The following is a 15,771-nucleotide window of genomic DNA, read 5'->3' on the forward strand; positions in this document are numbered from 1 at the left end:
CAACAACCCCTCTTTAGTCATTGATACACTGCCGGGGGTGTTCTTGGTGATCAAAACGGGCAGATATATCATTTCCCAACAAAAATCAGGAAACTAGTATCTCATGAGAAGGAGCTAAAAATCAGGAAACAAAAAACTCAAAATAAGGTCTTAATCTTCTAACGAAAAATAAACTTTAAACAAAAATTTGAAAGTTATTTAAGCCATTAGATCGTAGGTTGGTAATTAAGAAAAATATTGGGGAATTCTATAAATATGCTTTGGTGTAGGGGTTTTTAGTAGCTTTACCCAAAAAATATAGGAAAAATGTAATCAGCAGTACTGTATTTTGATGATCACACTCCTCACTTTATTAAAAGTACGGTATGGCCCGCACCATAGGATGATCCAAACCGTCCATTAGATGGGCCACAGCCTAAATAATCAATTTTGGACTCACCTTAGAGAGACTTGATGTATTGTTAAAGAAATAGAAAACTCAGCCTTTTATCTGGCATGTTCAGATGGAAAAGACAGATGCCTACAAGAAAAGGGATGATGGACCGGGAGGCGGTCCTGGCAGTGGTCCATATGGAGGCGGCCCTCTGAAAGTAAGTTTAGTTTCTCTTCTTTGCACCTTCTGCTTTTCTCGTTCTTAATTTACTCAAACAATCCATTGCATTGTGACTCAGGTTCTCTTCCTGTTGTGGAGGCTAAGTTTCTTTCTGTATAAAATAAAACAAATTTTATGCCATTTTAAAGTTTACACATAAAGTTTGTTTTACAACCATTTTATCTACAGATCGGAGGGTTAGAATCATCTGATGGAGATGATTTTCGGAGTGTGGCCTATTCATGTTTGGGCCTAACAAATGAATATTTTATATCATAGGATGGGGGAGTCTCATTATATTTCTCAAAGTATGAACGTGCAAACAATTAACGGAGCCGTAGTGAATACAATGTTTCACAAACGCTAGTGATTCAGATGAAACTCGGGTTGGATCTGAATGATGCTAACCGTAGCCCAACCCGAGATAGCATTCCCTCAACCCTAACCTGACACGACCGAGCCTCCGGTTGAGGGTTGTCACCCCTAACCCAACCTGCCTTTAAGTATCTCAACACTAACCCAACCAGTCTGGTGGCCGATTTTTTTTTCCAAATCGGATTGGGTTCGGGTTAGCCTAGGTCAAAAACAGAAAAAAATATAAAAGAAAACATAATCCTTACATTTTGAAAATCATGATCAGATTAGAGGACAGAGGTCAGGTTGGGGTCGGGTTGCTCAAGGCCTGGTTAATTGGTATAAGGAAACCTAAAATTACAGGTAAACAGGGTAAAATTTGATCTGGAGCTGCAAAGAAGTCTAGTAAATCTTCTGTTGTTCTGCCTTCTAATTCTCAAATTAGTAGTTCGAGATGTACAACAATAACCAGACTATAACAGCTGGAAAAACAAAATAATAACCAGACTATCTACTCATCCCCTTCACCAACCCAAAACCCATTATCAACCATAAGAATTTACTTGCACATTGACATTAACACCATATAAAAGACTGAACTTGTAAGAACTAAGAAAGAAGCAAAGAGAGGAGATTTCCCCTCTCTTTTAGTGTTACTTTTTTCTGCTGAAGTAAGTCTGTGTGCTTAGATTCCTAGTATGATCAAAGCCTCATAATGGTAGCTTTGAAAAAGGAAAACAAAATGCGTTGAAATTAGTAAGAAAATGCTCCTGTTAACTGATCCAAAGAAGATAAGCCCCTAAGTGAACTGAGGCGGCGTAATGCTCTTCTTAATCTACTTTCTACATCTTTGGTCATCTAGAAATAAGGATATCTCCATACGCCAACGGCTGTTCGACTTTCAGAACGTTGTTGGAAGTAAGAACTGCAAAACAAAACATTTCAGATATCAGACAGTTATTCTGGAGGCTCACTCCACAAGTAGATAAGATACAATTTCATATTGAAACATTTGTAGATGATGCTTTCATGAATATTTAGAACTGAATTTTTGGTATTAATTAGCTCAAGATGAATAAATACAGCTTCATTACTGCAAGTCTGATAGAATAGCTGAGTGGCTTTACTTCGGGTCATTCTCGCGGCAAGCCGGTTGAGAGATTCGACTTTAGGGGCACCCGGCATTTCAAACTGTAACTTGAGATGCCTGCACAGTGCAAACATTAGCCATGAAAGACTAAGTGACTACTTAAATGCCACCAAAATTGATCCTCATTTGCAAATGAGATCAGGGCCTGTTTGGATACCTCCCATTTTGTATTTGGATTTGGAATTGAGGAGCAAAGAGGGTGAAGGAAACTGGCAGATCTGTGGATTTCCATTTTTTTTTTCCACAGCAAATTTAGAAATCTGATTTTTTTCAGTCAGCTGCTGAATTAGAAATCCAAGAATTTGATCCGATCCAAATTACAATGTGAAAAGGGTTGCAAATGTGAGAAATCCAAATCAAAATCTTCTCGGCATCCAAACAGGCCCTTAATTTACTCTTGTTTGCAAATGGGACTTTAAGTACTCTTTTGAAGACACTAACTACCTTTTGGAGAAAATCACGATGCCCTCTATCATGACACATGTGCAAGAGTACAAGGAGAGCATGTATCCCACAAATGCAAAAAAAATCAAGTGAAAATGACAATCATCGGTCATTTCCACTCCTGTCTTTATTCAGCACGGAATCCCATTTTAGAAAAGGAAATTTTTATGATCATTATAAGTAAATAATCATAATTAACTTAAGTGACATGAATGTCAGTGAAGATAAAATAGAATAGAACACTCACGTTTGAATTGTACGGCTGACTTCATTAATCGATGGTTCGAAGATTGGTTTGGGGGTTGGTGTGACTGCAGTTTCCTCCAGCAGCCCTGAGACTGTTAGAAACAGATTAATAATGAATTTGACCATGCTATAAAATTTTCAATTAGCGCTCAATACTATGACTACTGGAAGTAGCAAACAGTCGATGACTGAATAGGTATTATCAGTAGGTTGTAATGGTCAGTACGGGTTTCTTAACATACCCTCAGGTGTTAGTCCATTCTTAGAAAGTCGTCTGAGCTTGAATATGTTATGAGGCTCCTCGTCCACTGGATATCTTGATGAAGAATGATGACTTCTTTTTTATGATCTGTTTAGAATCATTACTTCTAATTGCTCAAACAAATCACTAAACATAAATGGTGTTTCTCAAGTAACAGATGTGACCGATATTTGTATTTCACAGCAAACTAAAAGATATCCCCTATCATCATGAAGTCAACATTGTTTTGTTCCTAATGCTCTGTTTGCTCTGGATTTTGGAAGCCGATTTTGAGTCTAAAACTGATTATTGGACTCAATTAAACATAAACATGAGTCTAATAATCAGTTGCGGACTCACAAACGGTTCTCAAAATCCAAAACAAGCAAGGCCCGAGCAAGGCACTCATTTGTGGTCTCCTTTCCATAAGCCTTATTCTCATATTCCAATTTCCAACAAAAGTTACTCAGAATCTCATTCTTTTTTTCTCTAATTCATTTGTGATTTAACAAAGGGTATCATTTAAACACAATTTTTAGGCTTCGTGAGAAGGGAGGCATCATCTTTTCAACATTTTCTTTTAGTGAGAACTACTATTACTTTTGTATCGATCCGACATTTTACTAACCTTCCTGAAGTCAGTTGGATGTCTGTGTCCATCACTGGAGGGAGATCATCTCTAGATACAGAACTGGGGATGGATCTTGCACAGTGTCCTGTAAATTCCATATGAGCCAATTTCTCTAATATTTAGCAACTAGCATAATAATCTGAGAGGGTCAATCTGTCTTTCAAACCATTCAAAAAAAAAATCAAATTGTTATTGAAATTGATGAGATATACTTAGTGACAAGGGATAGGTCAGCGTACCAGAACTCCCTGCTGTCATGAGCAGTGTGGCATCAACTGCCGGGTGTTGGATGTTGCCAAGGTTGCCCGTCATATTCTCCCTAAGGGACTGAAATTGCTGAGAATTATTCCCACTCTGAAAATCATCAAAATGCTGCAAGTCCAAGCATTATATATTAGATTCAAACTCAAGTCATTTTGTATGAATAACTGAAAAGTTAGGGCCTCTTTGAAAAGCTTACTAAAATTGGTTTGTATATGCAATAATGCAAATAAGTTTATTTTAATCTTATCTTACATGCAAATGGGTAACTTTTATGACCATTATTTGCAAATAATCATACTTAACTTTGCAACCATTCACATAAAAGATTAAAAATTTTAGGGGTGTCCAAGAAGATCTTATCCTAGAATCGGTGATATAGATTTCTTCTTTAAATGATTGTCATATAAAAAGGGAAATGTTATCCGCACTACCGTATTTTGATGAGGACACTCCTCACTTTATTAAAAGTACGGAATGGCCCGCATCATAGGATGATCCAAACCGTCCATTAGATGGGCCACAGCCTAAATAGGTTGTGTCCCAAAAATCATTTCCATAGGTTGATCCTAACCCTCCGATCTATAGAGGGTTAGGATCAACCCTCTAACAATCATTTAAAGAACTCTATCGGAGGGTTAGGATCAACCTATGGAAATGCTTTTTGGGGCACAACCTATTTAGGCTGTGGCCCATCTAATGGACGGTTTGGATCATCCTATGGTGGGGGCCATACCGTACTTTTAATTAAGTGAGGAGTGCCCTCATCAAAATACAGTAGTGTGGATAACATTTCCCTATAAAAAATGCATCTTACAAATTCAGGAGGCTCTTGACAATGAACTCCTGGAGGAGACCCTGAAGATGGTTCCAGTGTTTGTGGTGGCAATGTTCGACCTTCACTCAAGAACAAAACAAATGATGACCAGAACAGAATGGTCATAATTACTTTGTTAGTTTCTTTGTAACTATTAATTAGAATTTCATAAGTGTACAAGAAAACTTGCTAACCTGGAGGGACATGATGGGTGGGCTGCTCCTTAGCACATTTCCTCCATAGCTCCAAAAGAGGGATTGGATAATGAACTCCACCCATTGCATCCACTAAACCATAGTTAAGAGCGACAGGTGGCTGATCCATGAGGTATCTGATCTTCATTTTACAGATCGGATTACGTGGCTGCAATAAATCAGCCACACAAATAGGAACAAAGAGGTTGAATTTATATACAGGTTAAAATGTCTCAGGTAGGATGAGCTTACAGATCTATAAATGGATACATAAATGGTGTATTTTTCAATAAGATACCTTCTTTCTTCCTCTTATTTTGGTAATATCAGAAGCATCTGGAAGCCAAGTCTTGTAGATATTGCCAGGAATGATGATTTCGTAATCCATAACAACACAAGATGATTTTGCCCTTCTTTGTTTTCTTGGTTTTTGTATTTGTTCATCCTGATTGCCCTGCCCAAGTTCCATATACATTTATTAATCTGAAATACATTATACTAATAGCACGATTTGCTTCACATGATGATCTATATAGTAGTTAAAGACATCAGGTTTGAACTACCTCTTGAGCTTTGTCTGGGCATTCATCAATCTTTTGCTTGCTCGTTGGCCCCTCCTGGTTTTGGATTTCAACGTCTGTAGGAAGAACTGATTATTACCCCCCATCCAACTTTATGGATCACCTAAATTGTGAAATTCATGCATTAGATTCTAAGAATTTTGATGATTTCACATGAAGGGCATTACTTGATACGAAGAAGCACCTGTTTTAGGATTGTCCCCAATAGACCATCCTAATATTTCCACGTGTACTAAAGTAAGAATCTGTTTTCTATTTTATCAAGAGTCAAGGCAATATTCTGGACTTGGAAGGACGCTTATTAAATGTAATGTTAAGCATGCGGCACAATGTGAGAATGTTAGGGACTATCCTAAATAATTAAAATGGCCAGGGACTAGTCAATTATTCATGAATCGAACTTACACCATGGGGAAAGCACAACTACCTTGTTAAATGTTACGCCATAGAAACTCTTACCGAGCGACTTTTAGTTCAAGTCCTACGCTTCCCTCATTATAAATACATTTGGGATTCCCTCCACGAGTTATTTAATTTTTTTCAATAATCTCATGCTAAAAAATCTCATATTTCTATGCAACTATATACCATCCGAAGGGCACTAAATATGTTAACAAACTACCTTCAAAAATTTAATACAATCAATTTAATATCTGTAAAAAAATTGAATTAAATCACCTATATTCCTCCCTTTTAAGCCACAAGCAAAGTCTTGCTTGAGTGAAAGTTTGACCTTCCTTTAGTTTGAAGAAATTAGAGGGCAGAGTTTTTCATCCAGAAATAGGAACCGTGGTGGTCAACCTTTGTACAATCAGAGAATAAACAACAATAACAACAATTCAATCATGGTGACAACCCTATGCAGCCCATTAAAATTTAAAAATTGATTTGCTTGGGAAATACCGATGCATTTTTGGTAGACCTCAATGCATTGCTAAATTTATTACAAGATCGGCAACTCTACATATAAGTGCTACTTTGTTAGTTTGCTTCTTTCAATATTTATCTCTCTCAAACCTTTACAGATTACGTCTTAGATCACATCAAGGTATTCGGCTGCATTTCCTAGTTTAGTCTCATTGGATTCCAAACTTTAGTGCAACCAATAACATAATATTCGATTTGTCAATGCTATAATAGTCATAGAACTACAACAGATCCGATCAGGTGCTTGAGGGAGATGATAATGGCTTACCCATTTACTAGATTTCGTAAAACTATCTTGACCACTGCCATATCTGATATATCTCTTTCTACTGTGCTATTGGTTTTTGCCTTCTTGGTCTTTCACAAATAATCTATTATTTGTTGCACAACCTATTAGAGAGTATAGTTATTTTGTAAATTTTTTTCCACGGATATTTTCAATTAAGGATCTGATCACTAGGGCTCCACTTCCAATGGGGCCAATTAGCGGCAGTTTGTACCACTTACCAATGTGTCCTTCGCGTACGTAAGGACATCAATCGGCATCGCTTTATGGCACTCAAGCACTTGCGTGTATCTAGCATGGGCAACTATATCATCCCTGATCAGAGGCCCTATCTTAAGTCTAGTGGTATTTTTACTATATCAAATATTTAACTTTTGAATCATATTTGAGAATTTTTTAGATGAATTCAGGTCAGGAACTCTCTTTTGGTAGCTCGGTTTCGTAAGCTCTGTTTCCATTATATTTGATTCATTGTGACATATGGGGACTATAATGTCTCATATGGCTAAAGACTTGCTTGGTATGATGACTAAATACTTTCAAAGTGACCGTGCACTAGAGTTGACTAGATGAGAATTTAAAACTTGCTTGGATTGGTATGGTATTGTTTCATTTGTGTCTATCTCACACACTAAGACCAAATGGTGCGGATGAACAAAAACATAGACATCACTAATATATGAGCCATACTGATGCAGTCTATCTGATAAAACTGCCATTGATGTTACATTGGCAGTCCCGACATAACCTTATTTTCCGAACTCATCTTGATTATTCTCATCTTTGAGCCTTTGTTTATCAGTGCTTTCCCTACATGGAGCCCCGCAACTATGACAAATTTACTTTTGAATCGTGTATTTTTCTAAAGTATTGTGCTTCACAGTACGATTACAGGTGCTATGAACCCAATTCTGAATGTAGGTTGTATGCATGAAATCAAACTGTATTTGGTGAGAATCCCTTCCCTTCGCTGAGACACAGTCTACAGTTTCTTCTCTGCCACCAATCTCTAATGTTTCTTCTGCCAATCTTACCATCCTTTACAACACATTTCATTGATTCCCCTCTCTTTGTGCAAGATCTGATAGTCTATGAAGGCTGTCTATTAATTTTAGTGGTGCCATCATCCCCCACTACAACATCCAAGTCTCCATTCAAGTATACCCTCATAAACTCAATGATCCCACCTATAAATATTATTCTTCATTGATCCCCATGTCTTTAATGTCATCATCCATTGTTGACCTTTCACTCAATCACATGGTCACCGGCAGTCAAGATGGTACTCGCTGACAAGACTTTATGTCCACTTGCTATCGGATTCTCGCTACATTTATTACTCTCCTAAACTCATCCTTTTAGTCATCCATGAACAAGCAGTACATTTGTGATCCTAAATGGATCATTGCGATGAATGGGTGAATCTCAAACACTACATTTGTGATCCTAAATGGATCATTGCGATGAATGGGTGAATCTCAAACACTGGTAGGCTACATCGGATTGATTGTTCCACGCCATGCGAATAAGTATAGTGTTGGGTGTTGATGGTCTTACTGCTTCAAACATTACATTGATGGCAAGTTGATGATTACAAGGCTCACTTTGTTTTCAAGGGATTTCACCAACAACTCATTGTTGACCTTTTTTTTACACATTCACAGTTCGACCGTTTTCTAAATTAACATCAAGAATTCCTTTCTACATGTTATCCCCCAAGAGGAAATCTTAATGGAGCCACTGTCAACATTTGTTGATACATCGCAACCCACACATGTATATCACCTTCATAAAGCAGTCTATGGACTTTGGGAAGCATCGCAAGCATGGTTATAATGGTTTACCGGCTTCCTCTTACATATTAGATTTTCTGGAGCGTCTATGTTTGTCCCCCATTTGTTTGTTGGCATAGTCATTCTCCTATTCTATGTTGATGATATCATCTTCTCGGGTGATAACTCTAACCTTCTCATTCAGCCAATTCATTATCTGAACAATCAGTTTACAATGAAGAATTGAGGAGACCTTAATTACTTCTTTGATGTGGAAGCAACATATAGTACCTTGTCACTTCTGCACAAACAAAACAAGTAAATATTTTCTTTTTGAAAATAACAAAACAAGTACATTTTTAATCTCCTTCGCCAACCTAACAAGCTTGGCTCCATTCCCAGTTAGACTCTTGGTCCAAATGTCCAATGGCTCGAAGATGTCTGTTTGCGAAAACATTAATATTCCTGATCCTATGGACTATTGCACTATATAGTATCTCAAGTCTCGATATCAAAAGAACTATCATATATACTTGGGAATCTAGGATTGTCGATATCTCTTAATCGTGTTCTCTACTGTGATATTATTATCACATCTCACATGACTTATAACCTAGTGTCTCATGCGTGGGGCGACACATAGAGTTAGATTACCAATTTGTTTATCAGCTTGGTCCCAAAGGAACTTCACATGTTCGCTTCATTCTGTGTCGCAGTCAGATAGACTACATCTTCACCAAGGGTCTTTGAATGTCGACGTTCCTTATGTTTCGAGTCAAATTGATGGTTTGTTTTCCCATCACTTTGCTGGGGAGTAATCGATAATAGGAGTACCTTTAACGATGGTTTTGTGAACATTTTTGTAGAGCTAAGTTTTGCGGGTGTTACTATATTTATGTAAACCCTTTGTTATTGGTATATATGATAATACAAAACCAAATTAGGGTTTTTGGTATTTTCACACTAGAATGTGAATCCTCGCACATCACTTGGTTGGCTAACAGAGTGAGAAAGGCCCAAATCACCTGGTGGATTTGTCCCCATGAGAGCGAGCTTTTGGATTTAGATCCCACTAGTTTTGATTTTTTTAATCTACTTATTGGTTTTAAAACTAGTTTGATTATATCCCCAAGTTCTCGGGTAGGTTATACTTCAGGTTCTCTTTTAAAGATAATTCTTTCACTTTTCAGACACAAGACGTTCATTGAGAAAGCTTTATGAATGAACAAACTGAATAAAACTCAGCTGCATGCATAATGGAGTTTTGAGAAGCACTAGACATTTGCGCACAAACCTTCGGGAGCCTCCTCCTGTTAAGGTGGAAATATTACAATAGTAGTAGGATCCAGTGGAGGGGTCTTGATATCTTCTTCCTCCTCTTCAATATCAAACCTGCAGATGTGTAATTAGATAACATAAGAATGTGACCCAACATGATTGATTAAGACCAGTGTTCGTCTGTTCGAACCTTGAAGTGGAAAATTACATAAAGGAGAGACCCCAAATTAAGACCAGTATTTGAACCTTGAAGTGAAAAATTACATAAAGGAGAGACCCAATATCAAGTGATGCGAATGAGAAGGTAAGATTCATTTCTATCCACGATAGATCACTATTACAAAACCACAAAATGTGGAGAAAAGCAATTGACGTTTAGTCCAAAATTATAGAGTTGGTTTTTTGAAAACAGATCATGTAAACTATGAATTGATAAACTCAAAAAGTAATCCACCGTGAAAAATTCATCTAACCTCTCAAAGCGGTTATGCAGATCTGTCTCTGCTTGAACGAAATTGAAATCATCCCGTAGAGTAATCTTATTTGAAGCAGCTGTGACAGAGAAAAGAAAGAGAATTAGTAGAAAATAGGGAAGTTAAAAGATGAAATAATTACTTAATGTAGAGAGTATGCACGGAATCAAGTGTTTAAACCATCTCTACCATTAGATAGTGTACATGACTATCGATGTGATATGGTTCCCACCTGAAGGAAGTAATCCATTTTACAATAGAGTTTGATATAGTTACTAAAAATGCAGGCAATTTGGCAAAAAGCCATTTGGTGGCTCACTTTTTCAGGAGAGACAACCACCAAGTAGCAGATTATATTATTCATTTAATTCATCTAGGTGGAAATTTTTACTGGAAGTATTTTTCCATGGAAAATATATATAGTAAATTTTTTTCTACCAATGGATTTTTTGCACCTCATGCATAACATGGTGGGGCGTATCATTTTACATATGTTCTGATAATGCGAGGCTCATCATTTTACACGCATGCATAGCATGGGTAGGGACTAGGGACCACCATTTTACACTAGGTTTTGATGTTTTGATATGGTACGGCCCACCATTTCTGTGCTAGCATACATATGGTGGGGCCCACCATTTTACACCCACGAGTGAGCCTACCATCTCTACCACAAAAGAATGCATATAGTGGAGCCCACCATTTTATACTATTGTTTGATAGGGTGGGCCCCACCACATTACACATCATGTTTTGATGGGGTGTGGCCAATTATTTTACACCCATGCTATGCATGGCCAAGAATGCTAGTACACAATAAACCGATGTATTGCAATTTTAGCGATGTCTCCCATGCTATGCATGCGTAATGCATCCCACCGAAACATGAGGTGCAAAATGTGGGCTCCCTCCCTAGCATGATCTTGGGTGGAGATCGTGTGTCCCACCCCATCAAAACATGAGGTAATTAAAGTGGTGGGCTCTACTCCATGCATGGGTTTGAGGAGTTGGTGGGACCATAGTTAGCAAAATGTGATTCGCGAGAAAAACACTACGGGAAAAAATAGAGTTTAATACGGTATTGGTTCAAAAAAACGTAGCCAAAAAAATGGAAACACGAGAAAATGCGTTTAGATTTTTGTTATTTACAAAATATGGTGGGCGTAAAATTGGAAAGTTGGCCCAAAAAACATGTTTAATGGCAATGGAAAAATTAATGCACTTTGATGGCAAGGATCCATTGGTTTTTGCAAGGGTGCCCTTCAGTTTAGCATTCCTCTTTCTACATATCAAGAAATTTGCATGTTCAAACCTTGGTGGTGGGAAAAATCGTCTGGGCCTATGTTAATGTAGGCTTCTAAGACCTTGTCCAATTCCTTCATAACTAAAACAATAAATGTTAGGAAGCTGCATGGTATAAATAATATAGGATTAAACTGGCTAAAAGTACATGTTCTACAACAAATTTAGACTATAGTAATCACAAGATTTTATATGGTTTGTGCGCATGAAGTCCAGTATTTCTAAAAATGTTCAGTGGGACCCACTTCATAGGATGATCCAAACCATTCAATTTTTTGGGCCACGTCTTAAATAGGTTGTCCCCAGTAGATCATGTCCATAGGATGTTCCTATGAGTCCAATATGTAGCGGTTTCTATAATGTGCAATTCCTCTACAGATTGGTGGGTTAGCATCATCCTATGGAGATGATGTGTGGGGGTACAACCTAGTTATGTCGTAGCCCAACAAATGAACAGTTTGGATCATCCTATGAAGTATTGGACTTCATGCATACGCACCATATAAAATCTCTAGTGATCACATATATATAGAATGATCCAATGCAATATCCATGCATCACAATGGGTTGCAACGTGCACCCCATGTACACGCGAAGGCTCCCATTGTTTATGAATAGGATTTTCTGCCTGGTGTGCCTGCCCTGATGCTCAAATATTGCTTTCATAAGAGGGTCTAAACCATCCGAGCAATAGATTTATGATGCCATTGAATGTGGGCCATGCCCTATGATGCTATAACACCATTCATTTGCAGACTCTGCACTGAAGGATGGTTTTGCATGTGATATATGTGAAATATTATAATATGATATATTTTGGTATTATATATCATAATATTATAATATTAACATGATTTCGACGGTTATAGCGGATCCAAGAAAGAGCCCATCAACTGATTTGTACAGATTCATAGTCATATTATATATCGCGCGAACAATAAAGATGGATTGGGCATATACTCTTAAGTCTAAACACAAGTAATTTCTTTAAACACATGATTATATTGCCTGCTGGTCGCTATCGGATAACTCATTTTCCATAGATTTATTTTTCCTGGTAACCAAAAATTCCCTGTTTTCTAGGAAAATTTCATTCCTCATAGACTGTAGAATTTCTCTTTTCATGGAAAATTTTCAATTGTTTTTTTCACATCCAATTATGATCCTACGTCGCTACTTTAATATAACAATATTAAAGTTAAGTATAAATTTGTTAATAAGAAAACTAATAATTGAAATGGGCAATATATTTTGATAATTAGCTTCTATCAACATTTGGCTTATATGTAAAATTACATACGTATCTGATATTACCATGCCCCGTAATTTTGCGGGACACCTCTTCTTGTTGTATTAATTTTAGGGAAGTGATGTCTTCGCCTCCTCTCTTTTTTTTTACTTGGGATAGCATAGCACCTTCTAGTGAATTTATTAGTTACCAACTTACTACCAAGTACCAACCCCTATATTACCACTCTTTTACAACTAACAAATCCGAATGGACTGTACTAGAGAGTAGAGACAACCTAGGATGTTTTTATTTATGTGGGCGGGTGTAACTATCAAAACTCAAAAGAAGGAGGTGTAGATTTTCTAAGTGCCCTTGGAAGGTCACAAAATTAACAACTCTATCAAGAACTCAAGACAACGAAAATCAGGTTAAGTAGGTCATGGTATAAAAAGGGTAAATCAGGACAGACACAGGCTTGACTCTACTGGTAATAAAAAATAGCCAGAAGGGTAAATTTGTCTTTTAAAGTGCAAATAATCTTTCCTTTATCTCTACGTGAGAAAATCAAAACACAGAAACTAATGAAAGAAAAATCAACTCAAACCCTATTTTCCTTCAATTTTTCTGAGATCAGATTAGTAAATTTATAACAGAAGAAGCAAAAGATAATCAAATCAAATCAAATGAAATTTGAGCAGAAACAGATTGTATTACCATGAGACGCGTTACATCATCTGGAAAATTGCAGAGCAAGGAAAAAAAAACATCGATCAGAAAAACAGAGCTAACGAGAGATAATGAGAGACAGAGAGAGAGAGAGAGAGAGAGAGTACCGTAAAGGAGATTGTCCTTCCTCTCATAGACAGTCACCACTCCACCTGAAAATTGACGGAGAGTTCAAATCGATAAAAAAAAAACAAAAAACTAAGCAAAAAGTAGTAAGAATTTCAAGAGATTTCTAATCTTAGATCAGCTGATTTCTCTCTCTTTGTTATTTACCCATGAGAATTCCAGAAAGTCTAAGAGCCATAGGAACCATCGGATTGAGGATCTCTTCACTGGAACGAGAAATCAAGATTTCAGAACTTTGATGAGAAGAGAAATCCAGTAAAAGTAATTAAATCAAAACGATCGGCATTAGAAAATAGCTAAAATCTTACCAGACTTTGATGAGATCGATCTTAAGGAGCTTCCTCCTGTTCAATTTGGCGTACATTTTTGCAGCCATCCTGCAAATCGGTTTTTACAGAGGGAGAGATTTCTCTGAGAAGATGAATCAAATCGAAACCAAAGAAGAAAAGGACATGAAGCTCAAGATTGTTGAAATTAAACAAAGAGGAGAGAAAATTTTACCAGATCTGACCAAGAGGCGTCTTCCTCGCTAGTAGCTGGTGAGAGTAGAACATCTTTACAGTAGAGAGAGAGAGAGAGAGAGCGAAAATAGAAGGAAATGCGCGGACAAGGACGTGAAAATGGGAGGAAAAGGATTAAAAACAGAGCTATCTGAAAAGGGTGATGATAAATTCGCTCCCTATGTAGGATGATTCACACCACTGTAGCATGAATTGATGTTAAAAAGAGTTAAACTCTGACGCTTTTTGACGCTTTTTGACGTCAGTTTACCTTACAGGGGTGCGAATCATTCTGCAGGGGGTGCGAATTTATCTCCAATCTGAAATAGGGTTAATTCGGTTTTGTTGGGTTTTTTCTGTTGTGTCCGAAAACGACAGGTATTTGGGGATCTAACCATCTATCGGTGAAACCTTTGTCTTAGTCGAAATGGAGGGGTAGGATTATCTTAAGATTGTTAACATCTATTCAGTTGGCGCGTGGCGGGTTCTTAATGTAAGTGAAATCACAATCCGTAAAGGGCGATGATAGTTTCAGTTGGCGCTTGGCGGGTTCATAAAGGGCGATGATAAGTAGGGCTGCAACTCGGGAACTCGGGTCTGCGGGTCGGGTTTTGAAGAACCCAACCCTACCCGAGAAATGTCTCGGGTAAGGTCGGGTCGGGTTTTTTTCCGGAAAACCCAAGATTCCCAAACCCGGCCCTACCCATGATAAATCTCGGGTCGGTGTTTTTTTACGTTGACACAATTTTTTAAGGAAAACTCTTGTTTGGCAAGGCAACTCAACTCAACTGATAGAAGTAGAAAAACTCAAGCATGGCAAACTTTTAAGTGCATTAACTAATAACTAGTCCAAAGAGAATAAATTAATGCATTACCAAATGAAAATGATTATACTCATATGAGATAAACAACAAACTATTCAGTGCATTAACAATTTATTTGAAACTTGAAACCCTAGAGCTAAAGGGGGGAAACGAACAGAAGACGGGAAGAGTCCCTGTGATTGCGTGCGTGCGTGAGTGCGTGAGTTTTACTTTTAAGTTTTCACTTTTAAAGTAAGAAAGTTTTAGAAAAAAAAATACATACTATAACTTAAGTAACTTGGGTCGGGTCTGGTCGGACCCCTTAAAATCCGGCTCGACCCGAGATTCATGCAGGCTTTTGGATTGTAGACCTGGCTCGACCCAAAACCCAAGAAACATGAACCCAACCCAAGCTATTTTCGGGTCGGGTCGGGTCGATGCGGGTCGGGTAAAACCCGACCCAAGTTGTAGCCCTAATGATAAGGGGAGTGTGCACGTAATGTAGGGGTGAAAATATCAGCTCCCTCCAGTAAAATATCATAATATTAGCCATTTAGCAACACCAGGAACGTACAGCTAGTGCTCATAATAAAGACACAGAAATCAACGGTTTAGGTTTAGATTTTCTTTGAAAAATATGAAACTAGGATTATGGATCAAGGGCCTAGAATCATCTGATCCCACCCCAGATGAACATTGCCATTAATATTTGAAGCCTTTGTTAGTGGTCCAACCAAAAACAAAAAGATTTGCCATTAATTTTCTTATTCTCTTATCCTAAGGATGAGAAGTCGGTGTGGCATGGGACCAGGATCATTTGGATTTCCTCATGACTG

The 15,771-nt window shown here is 37.6% G+C and overlaps 1 protein-coding gene across 10 annotated transcripts; it reads right to left on the minus strand.

Annotated features, from left to right (window-relative positions):
- Window positions 1-1,347: 1,347 nt before the first annotated feature.
- Window positions 1,348-10,482, minus strand: LOC143864779 (uncharacterized). 10 transcript variants are annotated; one of them, XM_077375605.1, is made up of 13 exons: window positions 10,437-10,482; window positions 10,248-10,326; window positions 9,791-9,888; window positions 5,494-5,614; window positions 5,229-5,384; window positions 4,931-5,099; window positions 4,737-4,816; window positions 3,898-4,030; window positions 3,656-3,743; window positions 3,029-3,135; window positions 2,788-2,878; window positions 2,030-2,153; window positions 1,348-1,871 (listed from the first exon to the last, which is right to left on the minus strand). In XM_077375605.1, the coding sequence occupies exons 5-10, from the start codon at window positions 5,316-5,318 to the stop codon at window positions 3,129-3,131; spliced, it is 567 nt and encodes a 188-aa protein (XP_077231720.1). In that variant the 5' UTR covers window positions 5,319-5,384; window positions 5,494-5,614; window positions 9,791-9,888; window positions 10,248-10,326; window positions 10,437-10,482; the 3' UTR covers window positions 1,348-1,871; window positions 2,030-2,153; window positions 2,788-2,878; window positions 3,029-3,128. The 10 variants fall into 10 exon arrangements, with proteins under 10 accessions (XP_077231720.1, XP_077231716.1, XP_077231719.1 ...); XM_077375601.1 differs by lacking the exon at window positions 10,437-10,482 and adding an exon at window positions 2,541-2,661 and having other exon boundaries at window positions 10,248-10,413; XM_077375604.1 differs by lacking the exon at window positions 10,437-10,482 and adding an exon at window positions 2,541-2,665 and having other exon boundaries at window positions 2,074-2,153; window positions 10,248-10,413.
- Window positions 10,483-15,771: the final 5,289 nt, after the last annotated feature.

The sequence above is a fragment of the Tasmannia lanceolata genome, unplaced genomic scaffold (assembly GCF_043159265.1).
Source record: "Tasmannia lanceolata isolate RefF3 unplaced genomic scaffold, GAP_Taslan_0.1 ptg000054l, whole genome shotgun sequence".
In the NCBI taxonomy this organism is placed as follows: domain Eukaryota; kingdom Viridiplantae; phylum Streptophyta; class Magnoliopsida; order Canellales; family Winteraceae; genus Tasmannia; species Tasmannia lanceolata.

What these genes read in the sequence shown, in the direction of transcription:
- LOC143864779 (XM_077375605.1), bottom strand. Translation starts at nt 5,318, where the DNA reads ATGGATTACGAAATCATCATTCCTGGCAATATCTACAAGACTTGGCTT. An exon ending in AAATAAGAGGAAGAAAGAAG is followed by an intron (nt 5,100 to 5,228) that starts GTATCTTATTGA and finishes GATTTATTGCAG; the next exon opens with CCACGTAATCCGATCTGTAA. An exon ending in GTCAAGAGCCTCCTGAATTT is followed by an intron (nt 4,031 to 4,736) that starts GTAAGATGCATT and finishes TTGGACTTGCAG; the next exon opens with CATTTTGATGATTTTCAGAG.